General features: G+C 55.3%; 3 protein-coding genes across 8 annotated transcripts in view; 2 read left to right on the top strand and 1 right to left on the bottom strand.

Annotated features, from left to right (window-relative positions):
* The window catches only part of HEMK1 (HemK methyltransferase 1, mitochondrial release factors N(5)-glutamine), a 34,683-nt gene extending 27,573 nt beyond the window's left edge, over nt 1–7,110 (top strand). Inside the window, exons 11-12 of one of the 2 annotated variants that reach the window (XM_081246378.1) lie at nt 472–609; nt 6,972–7,110. In XM_081246378.1, coding sequence (XP_081102504.1) covers nt 472–565 — 94 coding nt within the window. In that variant the 3' untranslated portion in view covers nt 566–609; nt 6,972–7,110. Of the gene's footprint in view, nt 1–471; nt 610–6,971 lie in introns of those variants that run through there. The other variant, XM_081246380.1, reaches the window with a different exon arrangement.
* MAPKAPK3 (MAPK activated protein kinase 3) overlaps nt 6,814–18,392 on the top strand; it is a 38,715-nt gene continuing 27,136 nt past the window's right edge. The window contains exons 1-3 of one of the 5 annotated variants that reach the window (XM_081246369.1): nt 6,814–7,122; nt 7,438–7,600; nt 17,738–18,014. In XM_081246369.1, the coding sequence (XP_081102495.1) occupies nt 6,942–7,122; nt 7,438–7,600; nt 17,738–18,014 (621 nt within the window). In that variant the 5' untranslated portion in view covers nt 6,814–6,941. Of the gene's footprint in view, nt 7,123–7,437; nt 7,601–17,359; nt 17,482–17,737; nt 18,015–18,392 lie in introns of those variants that run through there. The other 4 variants (XM_081246371.1, XM_081246370.1, XM_081246372.1 and 1 more) reach the window with 4 other exon arrangements.
* Nucleotides 7,902–11,837, bottom strand: CISH (cytokine inducible SH2 containing protein; the record flags this gene model as incomplete). The annotated part of the gene is made up of 3 exons (XM_081246383.1): nt 11,638–11,837; nt 8,666–8,886; nt 7,902–8,425 (listed from the first exon to the last, which is right to left on the bottom strand). The coding sequence occupies exons 1-3, from the start codon at nt 11,820–11,822 to the stop codon at nt 7,902–7,904; spliced, it is 930 nt and encodes a 309-aa protein (XP_081102509.1). The 5' UTR covers nt 11,823–11,837.

Below are 18,392 nucleotides of genomic sequence, written 5' to 3'. Positions count from 1 at the left end.
CCAGTGGTTAAGACTCTGTGCTTCCAATGCAGGGGACATGGGTTCGATCCCTGGTCGGGGAACTAAGATACCACATGCCATGCGGAGTGGACAGAAAAAAAAAGAAAAAAAAAAAAAAAAAAAGAGCTCTTGGCTGTTTGCGCTCCAAGGAGGAGCTGTGGAGGAGGCAGCTGCTTGGCCAGGGAAAGAGGGAGCCAGAGCCCACCTCACCTGTGATGCAACAAAAAAAAGACATGGGGAAACTGAGGCTCCAAGAGGTTAAACTATTCACTTAAGATCCTACAGTGATTTTGGAGGCGCTGAAATTTGAACTCTGCCTGAGTTCTTTCCACTTGGCTAATTTGCCTCTTCAAAGACATCCCCAGGAGACTTTCATGGGAAGCATGGTGTGTATGTGTGTGAGAGAGAGAAATTTAATCAAAGAATGGCTGTTTTGAATTTGTTATGGAAAGTATGTTTTCTCCTCCCCAGGCTGGAGAGACCTGGGAAAACTCAGGCTCCAGGGAGATTCCCTAGGATGCAGTGGGTGCCCAACACAGGCATGAATAAATGCAGGAGAAGTTAAGGAAGACTTCTCAGAAAAGGAGCGTTTGAGTTGGACTTTGAAGGGTGAGTAAGAGTTTGCCCTGGCAGAACTGAGGAAGAGGACATTCCAGGATGAATGATATCCTGGTATGTGGAGGGCTGTTTGGAGGGAAGCAGAATGAAATGGCTTGTTGGCAGTTTGGGAATCCATGCCTTTGGGCCTGGGGTAAGGCACAGGCAAGATATGAGGGGAGCCTGTGAATATCACTAAATGAGGAAGGCAGGACGAGTTTGGGTTTGCAAGCCCCTCACTCTGGAGATGGTGGTAGGGCTGAGGGGGCCAGTGAGGAGGCCATCAGGATGGTCCAGTCAGGTTAGTGAGTGATGGTAAGGCTAGATCTGGGCAAGGCAGCCATGGGGAGCAGCAGGAGAGCAGCCTGAGAAGGACCAGGGGCAAGGTAGACAGATGTGGAGATCAACAGGCAGGGGGCGCATGTGGGGGTTGTAGAGGCATGATGGGTGGAGAGTGGAGGCATGTCTAGGGGACAGTGAAGAGTCCAGGTCTGGACAGGGGGAGTCTGGAGGGCCTTGAACCAGGCTGTCCATGTTCCTAGTCAGAAGGCAGCAGACTCAAGTTCAAGAGTTCTAGGGTGAGGGGGACAGGCCCTGGCCTGGGATTCAAAGCACTGGGCTCCAGCCCCATATGGCCACTTCCTCTCTGGGTGACTGTGGACAAGCTACCCTGACTCTCTGGGTCTCAGGCTTGCAGCTTTGAAATGGGACAGACCCAGAGGTGCTACCCAGCTCACCTCCCTCACCTGTGACTCACCTCTGAGGGCACAGACCACCGAGGGCATGGAAAGTAACAGGCCTGAGGGAGACCCATCCCTCAGTTGTGGGCAAGGGTAGCAGATGGCCTAGTCTCTACTGGAGCTGCAAGGGAAGTTGCTAGAAGGTTAGGCTGGTCTAACCTCCACCCCCGCCCATGCAGAGACCAGACAAAAGGTCTGTTCACCACGACTGGAACCCAAGGCCTTGGTTGGCAAATGACGCCTGAAGGTGGAGGGCTGGGCTGGCAGGGCAGCATCAAAGCTGGTGGGGTGGGGCTTCCCTGGTGGCGCAGTGGTTGAGAGTCCGCCTGCCGATTCAGAGGACACGGGTTCATACCCCGGTCTGGGAAGATCCCACATGCCGCAGAGTGGCTGGGCCCGTGAACCATGGCCGCTGAGCCTGAGCATCCGGAGCCTGTGCTCTGCAATGGGAGAGGCCACAACAATGAGAGGCCCGCGTTTAAAAAAAAAAAAAAAAAAGCTGGTGGGGTGAGGGGCTGCTTATAGCTCCAGGGAGTTCCAGTCACTCCCCTGCAGCTCCCATGGGGACCTCAGGGGACATCAACACCTGTCCGGGGACTTCTCTGGTGGTCCAGTGGTAGAGAATTCGCCTTCCAATGCAGGGGATGCGGGTTTGATCCCTGGTGGGGGAACTAAGATCTCACGTGCCATGGGGCAACTAAGCCCACATGCCACAACTACTGAGCCTGTGCGCCTCAACTAGAGAGCCCACGTGCCGCAACTACAGAGCCCACGCACTCTGGAGCCTGCGCACCACAACTACAGAGCCCACGTGCCCTGGAGCCTGTGCGTCACAACTAGAGAGAAGCCCGTGAGCTGCAACGAAGAGCCCGCGTGCCGCAATGATGATCCCACATGCTGCAGTTAAGACCCGATGCAGCCAAAAAAAAAAACCTTGCCCTGCCCACCTCTCAAATGGGATTAAAATAAGGGACAAGGAATAGTTACAGTGACAGCTGCAGCAGCTGCCAGGTTGAACCCTCTCAGGCTCTCCTCAGTATCAACTTATAAATCCTCCTGGGCCCCCCATGTCCCCTCTGAGAGACGTGCTGTCACTCTCCCCATTTCATAGCTAAGGAATCTTCTGAGGTTCAGTGAGGTTGAGGGAAACAGCCCCCCACCCAAACCAAGTGTACAGCACGTAATCCAGACTGGAGGGGAGGTGGGGGTAAAACCAGGGTTGGAGGGACATGCTAGCTAGGAGTAAACCTCCAGGGACCTCCTGTCTTAAGTATCAGATGTGGGAGCCCCATCCTGCTGCCCCAGAGTGACCATTGGAATGGCCCTTTGGGTGGCTGGCTGTGCAGCCTGCCTAAGCTGGGGAGGGGGCCCCATACCCTGCAGTTGGGGTGGGGAGGACACCTTCACCAGGAGAGGCTGTTGAATTTCTGGCAAAGCTCCAACCTGCTTTATATTAAAACTGGTCTAACAGGTTGGTAAGAAAGGGCTGCCCAGGCCTGCGCAGGCTCCACTTCTCCTGAAGAAAGAGGGCCTTTGTGAGGTCCCAGAATCCTCCTGCCTTCTTTATTAGGATTTATTTCAGGCTCTTGGCTCCTCTGTTTCACTGTGGAGCTGTGCTGGGCAGGAGGGTTCCCATCTGAGAGTTGAGCCAGCCTGGCCATGTCCCCAGACCTGTTCAGATCCATGTTCGCCCTTTGCTCAGTTGGCAGATTAGAAGCTGGGCCCAGGTGCAGAGACCCTGATGGTTCAGGGCGTGTTAGGACACTCGGTGATCACGGGTGAAGCCTCCCAGCAAGACCTCTCATTGATTGACAAGAGAAACCTGAATGGCCTAGTGGCATCTCTGTCCCAGAATTTTTCCAGAGGGGCATCGTGAGTCCGAGGATGGACACCACGTAGGATCAATCTGCAAACCCACTTCCCCGTGGCCTGACAGAATCCTCTAGGGCAGTCCCCAGCCCCCCTCCTCCAAAAAGCCTTCTTGAATTGCCTGGCCTTCTACATGTCCCCAATGCCTTGTGAGGGCCAAGGCCTTAGCATGCCAGCCCCTGGGAGGCAGAGCAGAGCAGCAGTTTATACAAATGAGGTCTTGAGTCAGGGTTTGAACCCCGGCTCTGCCCCTCACAAGTTGTGTGACCCTGAAAAAGCCACCACCTCTCTCTGAGTCTTACCTCTTCTGCTGTAAATGGGGACAGCCTCTGCTCGTGTGCAAGGCTGCAGTGAGAACTTAATGGGGCACGAACCCCACCCAGGATCACCTTGCCTCCTCTGCTCTCCACCACACCCTACTCCTCCATATCCCATACCTCTCAACCTCCTTTCTGGCCTCTGGCCTCCAGGACCTCGTGGGGCCATCCCCCCGCCCCAGCTAACAGGTTCACTCCTTAGAACTGAGCATTGGATCATAGCTTGTCCGTGCTAAACACTGAAGGGGCGCTCCACTGCACCAGAGCACAATCCATGTGCACCCTCTGCCCTCTCCACCCACCCTCTGTCTCCTCAGCCCCCTGGGCAGCCAGCCATCTTCTGGTCACACCAGGTTTGTTCCTGCCTCAGGGCCATTGCACTGGAGCTCCTTCCACCTGGGATGTCCTTTCTCTAAGTTGTCTGCATAGCCAGTTCCTGCTCTTTGCTCGGGTGTCCAGGCTCAGTGCCACCCTGCTCCAGAGCTTTCCCCGACCCTCTCATCTGCAGCAGTGTCCCCACACCCAAAGCACTTTCTTCCCCGCCTCCTGCTTTGCTTTCATTTCACTCTCAAAACTCATCCTGAGTGCCCATTTGTTTACTTGTTTATTATCTCTCGCCCACCAGCCCATGAGTCCCACAAGGATGGGGAGTGTGTCCATCTTATCCCCTGCTGTGTCCCCAGGGCCCAGATGGAGTCTGGCCCAGTTTGTGCCCAAAGAGTACATGTGCTGGTAAAGAACTTAATCGGTAAAGGGTTACCATCAGTTATTGTTTGTATGTTGTGCAGGGTCCTGTGCGCCCTCCAGTCAGCTCCTCTCTTCCTCCTCGGTCAGTGCCGGTAGGTGTGCTCCTTTCACCAGCCCAGAACCACCCAGGGGTGATTGCAGTGACCAGAGGATTTTCAGCATCTGTTAGGCTGGGTCTCTGACTTGGATCTGGGGCCCGATGACATGCTCTCCACTGATCCTGTTCTAAGTAGGCGTCACTCACTCCCTTGGTAGGGAAACATGAAAATAAGATTGAAGCAGATTGGGACTTCCCTGGCAGTCCAGTGGTTAAGACTCCGTGCTTCCAAGGCAGGGGCTGTGGGTTCGATCCCTAGTTGGGGAACTAAGATCCCACATGCTGCACGGTGCAACCAAAAAAAAAAAAAGATTGAAGCAGAAAAGTATCAGGGGTCAGAAGTAGCTGGTAGCCCCTCCTCAGGCAAGAGCTGGACCCTGGCTTGGGCTGAGGTGATAGGGAATGGGATAGGACCCTTTTGGTCAGGCCAGTGGCTCCAGAGACCTTAGCAGGCAGGAACACGAGCGGATAAAGCCAGCATCCAAGAACAACTCACCTGAAAGCTGCCCCCCCACCCCAGCTGCCCGTCCTCACCACCTCATGTATCAGTGCAGGGGCAGGTGGGCAGTCAGGACCCCTCAGGCTTAGCTCTGCTCTGTGCCTCACCTCCTCAGCCAGTCCCTTGCCCCCTCTGGGCCTCAGTTTCCTCATCTGTGAAATATGGGTAATATTTACCTACTCCCAGGGTTGTGGTGAGCATTACATGAGGTGCAAAGCCCTGTCTGTTGCCAGCACCCGGTGGGCACCCTGAGACGTGTCCCCTCTGTGGACAACAAAGGGCTTCCCCTGCTCCAGCACTTTCTGTCTGGGTCATGGCACCAGGTGGGGAAGAGCCTGCCTTTGGCCCCTCTGTGTCTGCTACCCACCCACTGGGTGACTCAGATCTGCGGGTGGAGCAGACAGAGGGGTCACCTCAGGTATTTTGGGAGTCATCAAGGGGCTGGGATCCAGGCTGAAACAATGAGGAACTGCAGACATCCCTGGCAGGGCCATGGTGACCTGGAGGAGGTGTTTGTTGGGCCCTGCAGCCAGCAATGGAGAAGGCACCAGGGGGGACACGTGGGCCTGGGCACCACTCCGATAAAGACAGCCCTCACCCACTTCTTGCTCACTCTCACCCAACATCAGCTCCATTCTTTCCCACAACTATCTCCATGCCCCCAAGGTTCTGTGCCTCCATAGTTCTTGATTTTTTTTTTTTTTTTTTTTTTTTGCGATACACGGGCCTCTCACTGTTGTGGCCTCTCCCGTTACAGAGCACAGGCTCCGGACGCACAGGCCCAGCGGCCATGGCTCACGAGCCCAGCCGCTCCGCGGCATGTGGGATCTTCCCGGACCGGGGCATGAACCCGTGTCCCCTGCATCGGCAGGCAGACTCTCAACCACTGCGCCACCAGGGAAGCCCCATAGTTCTTGATTTTTATCCTTTTCTGCCTCTTCCTCATCATCAACATGTCACTCCTCACACCTTCCTGCCTTCAATCTGCCGACATTTGCCTCTTCTAATCTGCAGCTTTTAATGGTCTAAGGGCTAAGAAGATAGAAAGGTTAGAACTGTTTCTAAAATAAGGGTTAAAGGCTATGAATAAGGGTTAAAGGCTATGAAGGGTTAAAGGGTTAAAGGCTATGAAATAAGGGTTAAATGGGCTTCACAGGAGCCTTCCTGTGAGGTACTCAAGTAAAGGTGCAGAAATTTTCAGGACTGAAATTCCAGGTGCTGAAGTGCTCCAAAGGCAGACCATCAGATAATGGAGAGCGTTTTCATTTTAATTGCTTTTTCACCTACTTCTGATATGCAGGACCCTGAGTGAGAGAGTACCCAAACCCCAATCAGCCTAGACCAGAGCCCCATTAGCCCCATCCCAGGCCAGACCCTGCCAGCTTACTGGCCACTATCCACAACTCAACTGTTCCACCCCACTGCACAGAATGACCCTTCCCCAGGCCTCCTTGTGGTCAGGAATATAAGCTTCCCAGTCACACCCTGGTGCCTTTGCATGCCCTGTACCTTCTCCTTGGAATGACTGGCCCTGACTTCTCTGATTGTTGGTCTCCTCATCTCAAAAGACGCTGCCCCCAGGAGTAGTCCACAGTCCCCATCCCCCTAGTATTCTCCACTTTCAATCTTCAATTGACATCACCTGTTTACACATCTCTCAGACCTGGTGCTCCTCTGCCACCACCCCCCACCTGACACTGGGCAGTGACCCTTCAGGCAATCCAGCTGGCCTTCATCTCCTGCATCCCACCCTCCAAGGGGAAAAGAGGGAATGAGTGGAGAAAGGCTTCTCACTATCCCCTCCACTCTTTACTGGGTGCCCTAGCAGGGCCTGCTCTGCCATATAGGTCTCTGGGCCTCTGCTGACCCAGATGTAAAGTGGGGATAATGATAGTAAGATCAAAGGGGACAAACTGTGTACAACTCAAAAGAGGCCCCACTGAGGGCTCTGTAAATGAAAGTTACAATTTTATTGTCATTACAGAAAAATCAGTGAAAAAAAAAAAAGACTACCAAACTGTGGGTTTGTTTGTTTTTTTTTTTAGAAATAATTATTTTATAAAGTCTTATCAGATATGTATTTTCTTTCCCTCTTTCATGTGCAGGCACCTTCCTGGGCAGGAAGCAGACCCAGCAGAGGTGGAGTGGCAGCCCTCAAACTACCATGCCTCTCCCTGACACGGCACCCACACTCATGCAGGGCCTGTGCCCCAGCGAGACCAGCTCTGTGCAGACAGGGCTTTGCCCTGCAAGGGGGTGAGTAGCAGGCTCTGCAAGGCGCTAACACTTTGGCTCCCTTTTCTTGTTTATTCACCCATCCTCCCAAAACAGGGCTGGAGGCAGAAGAGGGTGGACACCTTCACAGGTGGGTGGGTCAGCGCCAGGACATCCAGGACTGTCTTGGGTCCAGCAGCACATCTCAGGATGAGGCTCCCGGCTGGGAGGAACCAGAGAAGCTGAGGCAGGGCTGGGGTCTCTGGAGCACTCAGGGCTCAGGCAGAGAGGTGGGGTTGGCTCTCCAACCCAAGGAGAATAAATAAATAAATACTATATAACTGTGCCGTCCCCCAGCCTGGCCTGCTCCCACACCAGGGGACTGTCACTGTCAACCTCAGTTCCTCTGGCTGCCATCCCCCCCGAGACAGAGGCTGGCTGAAAGGAGGGGGCCTGCCCCACCCTGTGGACTGAGAGACCAGGGCCAGCCAAGTCTACGCAGTTCAGGAGGCCACAGCAGGTGAGTGGGGGCCTGGGCCCAGCCCACAGGGTGAGACGAGGTCCTGCCAGTCCCCTCTTCTGTCACATGGCCCACCACAGTGGAGCCACATGGGAGCTGGGAGTGCTGACCTCCAAGTCGTGTGACACTTCTCCCTACCCCTCACCCCCAGCCTTGTTCCTGCAGACCCTTCCTGGCCCAGCTGCCAGATGCATGTGGCACCAGGATGACTGGAGGAGGGATAGTGGGAGCCCAAGTCCAGCTGGAGCCGGTGTCCCCTCCAAGGTCTGGCTGGGTGAGGCTAGGCGGTTGCTCGGCTGGGTCAGAGCTGGAAGGGGTACTGTCGGAGGTAGTCAGCCATGCGCCGGGGTAGTGGCAGGCAGTCCACATCGGCTACCAGACGGTTGATGACGAGGCGGCACAGGTGCTGCAGGCTTCGGGTGCTGCTTTTGCGCACAAAGGGCTGCACCAGTTTCAGGTGTACAGCAGTAGCAGGCAATGCTGGGTCACCAGGTGCATCTTCCTTAGGGGTAGGCAGGGCTGGGGTGGTTGCAAGGTCAGGACTGTCACTTCGGGTATCTGCAGCACAGGAGGCCACATAGTGCTGCACAAGGCTGACCACATCTGGGAAGGCCAGGATGCGCGGCCTGGACAGGCAGTTGGAGTCCAGGCGGAAGCTGGAGTCGGCGTACTCAATGCGCACGTTGGTGGGGCCACGGGTGGTTTTGACCGACAATGTGAACAGGTAGCTGGGGTGGGTGCTGTCACGTACTAGGAATGTGCCCTCTGGCATCTTCTGCAGGTGTTGCCGGGCCTCACTGGCCGTGATGGAACCCCAATACCAGCCTAGGCAAGTGGAGAGGGGGCTAAGAGACTGGTCACAGTGGAAATTAGTTGGGTGCACCAACCCAGGGCAAGGCAGGGCTCAGCCTCTCTCTTCACACCTCCCTGGGGAGTGCTGTACCCCTTCTCTCCCATCAGACTCTTCTGGCCAGAGCCATGCCTCTTAAATTAGACACAACAGGCCGAGCTAAACTTTCCCCATCAGACTTCCAGGACAAGTCCTGCCTCCCTCCTCAGACTCACCAGATTCCCGAAGGTACGAGAAGGTCTTGGCTATGCACAGCAGATCTTCTTCGGGGTCCAGCACCTTGGGCTCACCCTCTGGCTGGGCTGGGGACTCCTCTGCTGCTTCCTCCAGAAAGGCGCCAGCAGGTAAAGGCTGCATAGCTGGTTCGGGCAGCTCCAGGGACTGGGCCCACAAGGGCCTCTGCCCAATCTGCTCCACAGCCAGCAAAGGACAAGGTCTAGAAAGAGGTGGATGGGCAGTGAGTGGAGGCCTTGTGCTCTCCCCATTTCCAGAGATCCCCTCTGCCCCAGACTGGCTATGTGACCTCTGGCCAGTCTATCTCACTATGAGCCCCAGTTTCCCCTCTGCCCACCCATGGGCTCAGTGAGACCAGTACCCCACCTCCCACTTGTCATCACAAAAGGCCCCTTGATTACTTCCCCCACATATGAACCCTCTTCTGAAAGAGACTTCTCTACCCTCCTGCATTTATTAAACAGTAATTACAACCATCCCTCAGTATCCGCGGGGGATTGGTTCTGGAAGCCCCCGTGGATACGAAAATCTGCGGATGCTCAAGTCCCTTATATGAATGGCGTAGTACAGTGAATACTTTGGGCCCTCCATATCCATGGGTTTCGCATCTGCAGATACGAAGGGCCAACTGTAATCTCTCTATTTTGCACCAACCAAATACACTTCATTCTCTATAGGCATCTGTAGCTCACAGTGGCCAGTTGGTGTTCTCACCACACCGATAGGATCCAGTACAAAGAGGCTTCACAGTGGTGCCCCCCTGGCAGTGGTGGGCCAATTAAATGGCACTTGTCCTGCTTGAGCCAAGGGATTGGTCACATGCTACCTCCCCATAGATAGGAGTATCTGTCAGAGGGACCTAGGTCCACACTGGCCAGGACTTAGAGGCTGGAATAATATCCCCAAACAGGTCAGACACCCATCCTGTTCTCTCCTCCTCCCAGCTGAGGGTATAGGATAGACAGTGGCCTCTAAAGGCACTGACAAGTCCCACCTCCCATAAATATGAGCTCCCACCAAAGGGCAGGGTACTCATCCCACATTCCAGATCCTACCCTGACGAGCCTGCCCTATGAGGCACTATGCTCTTATGCAAACACTGTTCTTCACTAGACGTCAGTTTCCCCTCCTCCTCAATGAGGGGTCCTACCAGCCCAGACACTGAGGGGTTCGGTCACACCATATTTTCAGATGGCTAGAGTTGGGTTGCTGAACTGGCTCCAATCTGAGCAGTAGCTTCCCTTTAGGGGAAGCCCACCCAGGATGGTGATCCTGGGGCTTCCTGGGAGTGAGGGGCATGGCCCTGGTTCCCAAGGAAGAGACTGCTGGTCCTCTCCCACTCATCACAAAATAAATCCTCGGGTCTTGGGTCTGGTTCTCTGCTGGGCCTCAAGACACCAAATAATGAAACTCTGGGCCCTACCCTAAAGAACTCATAACCCAAAGTCATAAAAGCAAAGAATGTTAGGGAGAAGTCAGGGTCTGCCTGTTCCTGAGCTGAGTCTGCCAGGCTAAAGGAAGGAGTAGCGGGGAAGGCACCACAGGCAGAGATCATCATGGGTAAACACTGACAGGAAGAGGTGGGCAGGAACCGGCAGCGGGAGTCAGGCAGAGGAACCAGATCTGACAGTGTAAGTTATACAGTGTAGGTTATAGGTGACTCTTAGAAGATTTTAACAAATCAGGGGCCCATGGCCACTCAAGAAGGGGCCATAAGACCCTAGCATACCACAGCCTGCTAATACTTTTCCACCCCTACCCTGGCTGTACTACGGGAGCTCTGGAATCCCTGTTGGGGAGCTAGAGGCTGAGTTTCAAGGAACTGGCTGATGGCCTGCCTGCTGTGACCCAGAGCTCAGCTCAGGCCCAGGAGCCTTCTAGGAGTATGGGAGGTGTCATTGTCATGGAGGTGGCTGTTATGTTCCAGGTGTGGGTGGCCCAGTATGTGTGTGCGCCTGCTGTGGAGCCCAGCCTGTGAGTTCTGCCTGGGCACATAAGCCAGTGAGGCAAACTCAGCCCTGAGGGGGGATCCCTCAGCAAAGCTGACAACCCATACCTACAATTGGGAATCCCTGCGCCCTACCTCAGGAGGGCACACCAGCTGGTCTGTGGCTGTGTGTGTGTGTAGGTCTTAAAAATCTTGCTTTCCCTGCTGTGGAGCACCCATTCACATCTTCTTTCATTCTCCCTGGAACTTTCTGAGCTCCTGTCAGATCAGTTTGGAGAGCATCAGACCCTTGGTTGAAGGGGATCCTGAGGCTCTGGCCAGAAGGAATGTGCCAAGAATGCTCAGCTGAGGCCAAGACTCTGTCTTATCAGTCCCCACCCCACCCCCACATTTTGGGAAATTTGGAGAATGGAGGCAGGAGCCAAGGTCCTTCTCACATTGGGATCCCATTTTGGGCAGAGAGGAGGGCTGAGGACATTGTGGGGGTACCTCAGGCAGGACTGGGCCAAACCTAGGCTCTCCCAACAGCTGCTTGTTCAGCAGGTGCCAACCAGGGGAGAGGCAAGGATCTCAGGCTGTCTTCCCAAGAACAGCCTAATTGCTAGCCGAGGCAGGAGAGTGGATGACAGGACAGAGAAGGGCAGGGGCTGGCCCAAGGTCACAGTAGGCTGTTGGGCCGGCAGGCTAGGATAGAGCGCTCCGGGCCCAGACCGGCTGGGCAGGTGAGCCACGCCTTGGAGGACGCGCTGCCTGAGGCGTCTGCCTTCTCCCACTCTTAGCCCACCCTGTTTTTCCTGTCGCCAGTCGACCCCCAGTTTCCCTACCCACAGTGCCAGTAGAGGTGGTGACGATGTTGTCACCCTTCCCTGTTGTCTCTCTCGAGGTCTTTCCGCGCTCGATCATTTCCGACCGGTCAAACCCTCTTAATGCTCGGCAGCTAGCACGAGGCCAGTACTCTGCCGCGTGCCGGCGCAGAGCTGGGCGGGGGCGGAGAGCCGCGCTTACCCCTGAACGCAGAGGACCATGTCCCGGCAGCGGCAGCGGCTGCTCCGGAGCTGGGGCTCGGCCTGACGGCGGCTGCTGGAGCGAGCCAGTGGGCGCGGGTCGCGCTCGCAAGGAAGGCTCCTGGGGCGCACGAGCGGCAGGCCAGGACTGAGAGGTGGCGGCGCGGGCGGGCCGGGAGGGCGCATGGGGCGGGTCGGGAGGGCGGGGCGAGCAGCCTAATCTTTTGTCCTCTGTGTCCCAGCCCTTCCCGGAAGCGACGTCTTCCTAGAACCGCCGGCTGTGCGGCCGGGCGGGGAGGGGTGCAGGCGAGGGAGTCGGTTCCCTGGTCTGCGGCCGAGGGCCGCTAAAGGAAACTCCTTTGATAGATTTCCAAGAACTTTCCAGGAAAATGGGGCGGGGCCCCGCGCGCCGACCAATCGCAGCGCAGGAGGTGGAGCTGAGTGGTTACGCAGGGCCAATTACAGCGCTTGGACCCGAGGCTGACGTGACCAAGCCGGGTTGAGAGTGACCTAGAGAACATTAGGGAAAGTCCAGGTTGAAGAGGGCAAGGGAGGGGCAGGTGCTCTACCTACCGGAGCCCAGATTTCTTTCGGGCACTCCGCTTCGTTGGAGACAGGCCCCCTTATCTCTCTGTAGAACCGGTGGCAGCACGAGGGCGCGGTCACCGGCCTGTCCGCCCAGCTCTCGGCTCCTCCAAGGCGGTCTGTCTGGTGTGCGGGGGCCGGGCTGCACTTGGACCCCTGGACTCTGTCTGGGGAGGTGGGTGGCAAAGGGTGTGGTTTGGAGAGGGACATTAGAGGAGGGAAGGGATACAGAGGGAGTACTCAGATACGAGCAGCTTCACGGGGTCAAGCCTGCGGCCACCACAGCCAAGAGGATCCAGGCGAGAACGTTTTCACTGAGAGCTGGGGGAGAAGGCACCATCCCAACCTTTGCACCAGGCAGGGCCATCCAGTCTCGGCCCCAGCCTGGCCTCTGACCGGCCCTCCAATCAGGGAAGAAATGACTACCGACTTGAGGGGCAGGCAGGCCCCCAGCTCACCCCACAGGACAGTTCACATGTGTCTCTGGGTTGGTGGGTCCCCTAAAAATGTGGGAGAGAGACCTGGAGCTCCAAACACCCAGAGATAAACTGAAGGTGGGGGATAAAGGTAGAGAGAAGAAGCAGTGACACCCCTCCCATCTACATGGAGCACTTGATACATTTGATCCTCAACAGCTGGTATTACCCCCATTATGCTGAGCCCCAGGGAACAAAAGTCAGAAACCCATGCTCCTACCCTTGATCTTCTCCACCTTTTCCCAGTTCACTGGACTCACCAGGGAACATCTTGAAAGACCATAAGGGCTGCACACACCTCCTCTAAGCCCTTGGAACAGAAGGAGAGGGAGAAAATCGGAGAAGTGGCAGGGTCCACGCCCCCCTTCCAACTTCACGGTGTGTACCCACAGGTTCCCCAGAAAGAAGGTAAGCTTCAGGTCCCCTAGCAGGGATGACACTCCTGGCAGGGTCCAGAAGCCTAAATGGCAGTATCCAGGTTTTTCCCAGGGCAGACAGGGCTGAGCTTGCCCTGCCTGGGAGGGGATGGAAGACAGAGGGGGTCCAAAACAAAACCCCGTGGAACAGGACAAAATGACAAAATAATTGGTTAAGGTGAGAAATGACTTCAGGAAACCCACTTCTCTGTAAATTTCCTGAAGGGAAGTTGAGCTTCAGTGTCGCCCCACCAGTCCCCCTGAGTAGGCCAGAAGCTGCTTGCATGGGGTGGAGATGGGTGTGGAGACCTCATTACCACTTTGATGGCTGGGGCACCTGGAGAGCCCAGCATGGAGCCCCTGTATAACGTGCTGTTTCTCCAGTAGGAACTGTCTACTGCCCCACATTACTATGAAGACAAAGGGGCTTCACAGCTGCCAAGCAACAGAGCTAGGATTTGAATCTTGGTCCCCCTGGCGACAAATCCCAAGCTCTGTACCCTGAGATTGCCCTTTCCCTCTAACTGTGATTACTTTACTGAATGCTTACTATGTGCCAGATGCTCTCAGCAATTTCCAGCCCCATTTCATTGCCTAACTACTACATATTGTCCCCTCTTTACAGGTGATAAAAATGAGGCATAGAGAGGTTAAAATATACCCTAGATCTCACAGGCCCAACCCCGTCCCCCACTTCCTCTCTAGGCTCCTATTATAAGCCAACTCCTAGACATCCTTCAGGATCCAACTTTCAGGTCCTCAGTGAAGCTTCCCTGCCTCCAGGACAGTCAACATCAGGGCACCACAGGTGTCCCCTTGAAAGCGCCCCCTACAGAAGTCAGTGATTGTGCAGTTCTGTGTGTAAACTAAAGGACCTAGGGGTTTTGCCCTCCAACTGCCCTTTGTAAATTTGACAGCACTATGCACCTCCCCTGAATGCTGGGAAGAGTGGTGTGCCTTTGTTTTACCCGAGGTGCCTGCCTGCCCCAGGTGTTCTGGGTTCCTCTGGCCACCTAATTGTCACCTCTCCTGCCCTGACTGCTGGGCCCACACTGCCACCCAGTGGCAATTCCTCTCATAGTTTCATGTGCCACATCTCCATGGATTCTTCCTTCCAGAAAAACCCCTCCCGTGCACCCGAGATTCTTGCTGCAGGATCTCTCTGCCCTTCCCCACCCAGAACAGACACAAAATGGGTCACAAGAATATACAGCAGTGCCTTCCTCAAGGTCTGGCTCATTTGGTCTGTAAACTTTCACATGGGCAGACTCTCCTCTCCCCAAAGAATAGTCCACACATCTACACGTCTGTGTGTGTGTGTGTGTGTGTGTGTGTGTGTGTGTGTGTGTTGAGGGGATTCCTTGGTCACTGTAAGCTGTTCCAAAGTTCTCAGCCCTCATCCCCTTGGACATACAGCTCTCATGGAGAGCTGTGTGGCAGAGTTTGCCACCATGTACCCACCTGCCCTGGCCCAGCCATCCCCAATACTGAATCCTCCCATCAATTTGCAGGTGGCAGATGCTTACTGGAACATGAGCAGCGAGGGGAAACCATGCATTCTGACTCCCCTGGGTCAGCTGCAAAACACGTGTCTATGATGAACCCATGTGGGGAACGTGTGTGTTTGTGTAAGCACTGGCCTTGGTATGGACACTGCAAGAGGAGAGACATTGTCATTCCTTACTTTTCACATTTCTATATGGTTCGAATTTATTATAAAAAGCAAGTTTTGCTTATGCAATTAAAATTTTTAATAAAGAGAGACCAGTTTAAAAAATACAGATACAGAGTGCGCAGGCCACGGAGCGGAGCCCAGCTGATCAGCCACGATCATGGATGTGCAGCTCGCCATCTTCGCCAACCTGCTTGTCATTCTCTGTCACTACATGGCCATCAACAGTCCCAAGAAGCAGGAATGAAAGTGGCACTTTCTCCACCTCAGGTTTCCAGGACATAGTCTGAGGCAATATGGAGCGTGTGAGGGGCCTTCACCCTTCACTTCATCCCTTCTACCCATCACAATATAGAAAGCAACTACACCTGGATTTTTCCAAACAACTTTTATTTCCTCAAAGTCTTCCTTAACCCTATGGAACAAAAAGCTGCCACTGAATAGGCCCCAGTATAGGGGCTACTTTCTTTTCTACTCCCTCCCCCCAGTATAAAAATATAGATTTTTTTGTGGTCAAAAAAAATACAAATACAAAAATGTTAGAACAATTGTAATCTAACTCCATTTTTAGAAAATAAGATAGCTCAGAGACCACAGCATGCAGAGATGACCTTGGCTACAACAAGTGGCCAGCCTCCACCCTCAGCTCTCTAGACCCCTGCTTATGAGTGGGGCCTTGCTTGTCCAGAATGAGATCTTGCTCAGCTTTGGGTTCATCTGGCTCAAACCAGTTGTCTCCATAGGAGAAGGTGAATCCTTCTCTAGTCTCCAAGCCTTCAAGCAGTGGTAGCTTCTGGATCACAGGGCTTCCTGCAAGGCTCTGAGATCTTGGATCAGATTCTCAGGTGGGGCTCAAGGACAGAAGTCCTGGCTCCAGCTAGGCATAAATGTGTGTGTGTGTTGTGTGCATGTGTATGCCTGTGTATCTCTGTGTGCCTATGTGCACATGTGTAAAGGTGTGATTGTGTGTGTGTGCACATGTGAACATGTGTAGAATGTGTACATGTGGATGTGGGAGGGGGGCAGGGAGGCACAGGAGAGGAAGGCATAGTTTGAGGGTGAGAGCTGGGCCCTGGAGTTGTTCTTTGGGGGTTGGGATAGGGGCTGTGCCACGGTACCTACTGACCTCAGGCAGGTCGCTTGACCTCTCAGGGCTTGTCACTCGTGTGTCTGGTGTAGGCTGCACGGATTGGTACTGCCTTCCCTCCTCCAGTCCCAGTGCGATCATGGGGTGCCCAGATGGAGCATCTACCCAGTGTCTGGTCCAAAAGAAGGCTCAGTACGCTTAGTTGAGGGTGTCATCTGGGCTTCTGCTTTACTGAACCTTCGTAGCTTGAAGGTCGCCTCAAGGAGAGAGGGGAGAGCCTCTCACACCCTCATCCAGCTCAATGCCTGCACACAGAGGGTGCCTGTTCTCCTGGAGGTGCTGCCCGTGCATCCACATGCATGTGTGTGTTGGGGCTTAGGGGCAGGGAGCTCGCTGGGCCCCAATTCCGAAGCCAGAAGATACCTTTGGATACTTAGGTATACAGAGGAGTTAGTTACCTACGGGTGGGACAGAGGCCGCGGTTCCTGCAGTCCTGCTAGTGGCCTGTAGATGGCAGCAGAGGCCCGCACAGGGATCCTGCCCCAAATCGCATCTTCCCTGTCCCAAGTGAGCCACCTCTTTCGGGGCTGTGGGGCGAGAGGGAAGTGCAGGAGTAGTGCAGATTTGTCCAAGGAGACAGCCACACACTGTGCAGCTCTAGAAAAGTTGTTTCCTCTCGGGGGTTCTCAGCTTCCTCATCTGTGAAATAAGAGTTAACAGTCTGTGATGGGAAAACCCGTTCGAAATACGTAAGGTAATCTAAGATGGGCTCAGAGTAGAGACCTAAATGTGGAAGGGAAAACCACTTAGCTAATAAAGAATATCTGTCACTGTGGTGGGAGGAGGAGACTTTTTAAACATGACACCAAAAGCTCTAAACATAAGGTGAAAAGTTGATGGATCTGACCAAAGGGGAATAAAGGATTTCTGGTCTTAGGACGCTGTATTCCAAGGGAATATGAGCAGGAGATGCACAGAAGGGTAGAGATGCCAGTTCTAGAGAGACGCGCAGAGCCACCAGGAGCTAGAGAGACACGAATCACAACAAAATTCTATTTCACTCTTGCCCTGTTGGCAAAAAGTAAGACTTTAGATACGCTGGCGGTGGGCCACCACTAAGGAAGTTGCAAGCCTTACAGATTATACTGGAGGGCCTCCTGGCAGCGTGCAGAGAAAACACCCGACTCAAGGGGCTACCTGAGACTCCAAGAAAAACAAAACTTCCTGTGCTGCCACTTCCTTGGTGGCTGGTAAAATTCGCGGCTCGCACAGCCCACTTAGAACCCGGCTGCGCTAGCGCTGGGGTCTCCCCGGAGGCTGGCGGAGCCTAGGAGGTTTCTGCACCCTTGAGAGGCCACGCCCCCTATTTCTGCCTCAGCTCTAGGCGGGCCCCGCCCCGTCCCGTCGTGCCAGGGCCCGCCTGGCCCTTTAAGGCTGACCAAGCCCGGCCTCAAGCCGGGGACGCGCGGGGGAGGGAGCAGTCACGTGGGCAGGCGGCGGGGTGACTCTCAGCTCTGGGCGCTCGCGGCCGCGGGCTTCGGCGACCGCCGCCCCTGCCCCTTACCGGCGCTGCAGCCAGGTGCGCTGCCGTCAGGTACGCCCTCGCCAGGTACGCCCTCCCTGGGCCCCCTCCACCTCCCACTCCCGGGACCTCGCGGTCCTTTCCCTTCTTGACAGGTGGCCGGGCAGGACTCGCCTGTGCCCGGCTGCGTGACCACCTCCCCCTGCCGCGGGTCCGTACACTCCGGCAGTTCGTTCCTCATTCCCAGCCCTGTCCCCCAACCGAAGCCCACTCTGGCTCAGGGCCTCCAAGGCTGGGGTGTACCGAAGAAGTCTGAACGGAACTCACTACCTCTCTTTCCCAGGTGGCCCTGGACGCGCCGGGCTGGGGCCGCCTCTGAGCGCCCCGCGGGGGCCATGGATGTCGAGACAGCAGAGGAGCAGGGGGGCCCTGCGCCCCCACCAGGTGCACCCTGTGGACCTTGCTTAGCCGGCACTCCCGCCCTCGGGGGGCGGCGCGAGCCCAAGAAGTACGCAGTGACCGATGACTACCAGTTGTCCAAGCAGGTGCTGGGCTTGGGTGTGAACGGCAAGGTGCTGGAGTGCTTCCACCGGCACACCGGGCAGAAGTGTGCCCTGAAGGTCAGTGACCCCTCACTGCCGCGTGGGTGACCCGGAGGGCCCAACAGCAAAGACCTGTGGGTACAGGATATGACCAGGGCCCCTGTTAAGCTTCTTATGCTCAGCATTTCATCTTCTTACTCCTCTGTAAGGTTGAACTCCTGGTTCTCTCTGCTTTACAGATGGGGAAACAGGCTTAGCCTTGCTAAGCTCCGAGTGTCCCAGGGAGCAAGGGGTCAAGGGGTGGAGTCAGTGTGGGTAGAGCCTGCTGTACCCGGAAGCAGGGAAGGAGGGGCTCCTGGCTCTGGGTTTCTGGCTGGGCCTATGAGTTTGGGCCCAAGGGGGACCCTCACTCAGCTTGGCTGCTCCTTCCATGAGAAACTCTTCTGACTGGAATGG

Source organism: Mesoplodon bidens, assembly GCF_964165515.1.
Source record: "Mesoplodon bidens genome assembly, chromosome: 10".
In the NCBI taxonomy this organism is placed as follows: domain Eukaryota; kingdom Metazoa; phylum Chordata; class Mammalia; order Artiodactyla; family Ziphiidae; genus Mesoplodon; species Mesoplodon bidens.
This window is presented reverse-complemented; position numbering and strand designations above follow the sequence as displayed.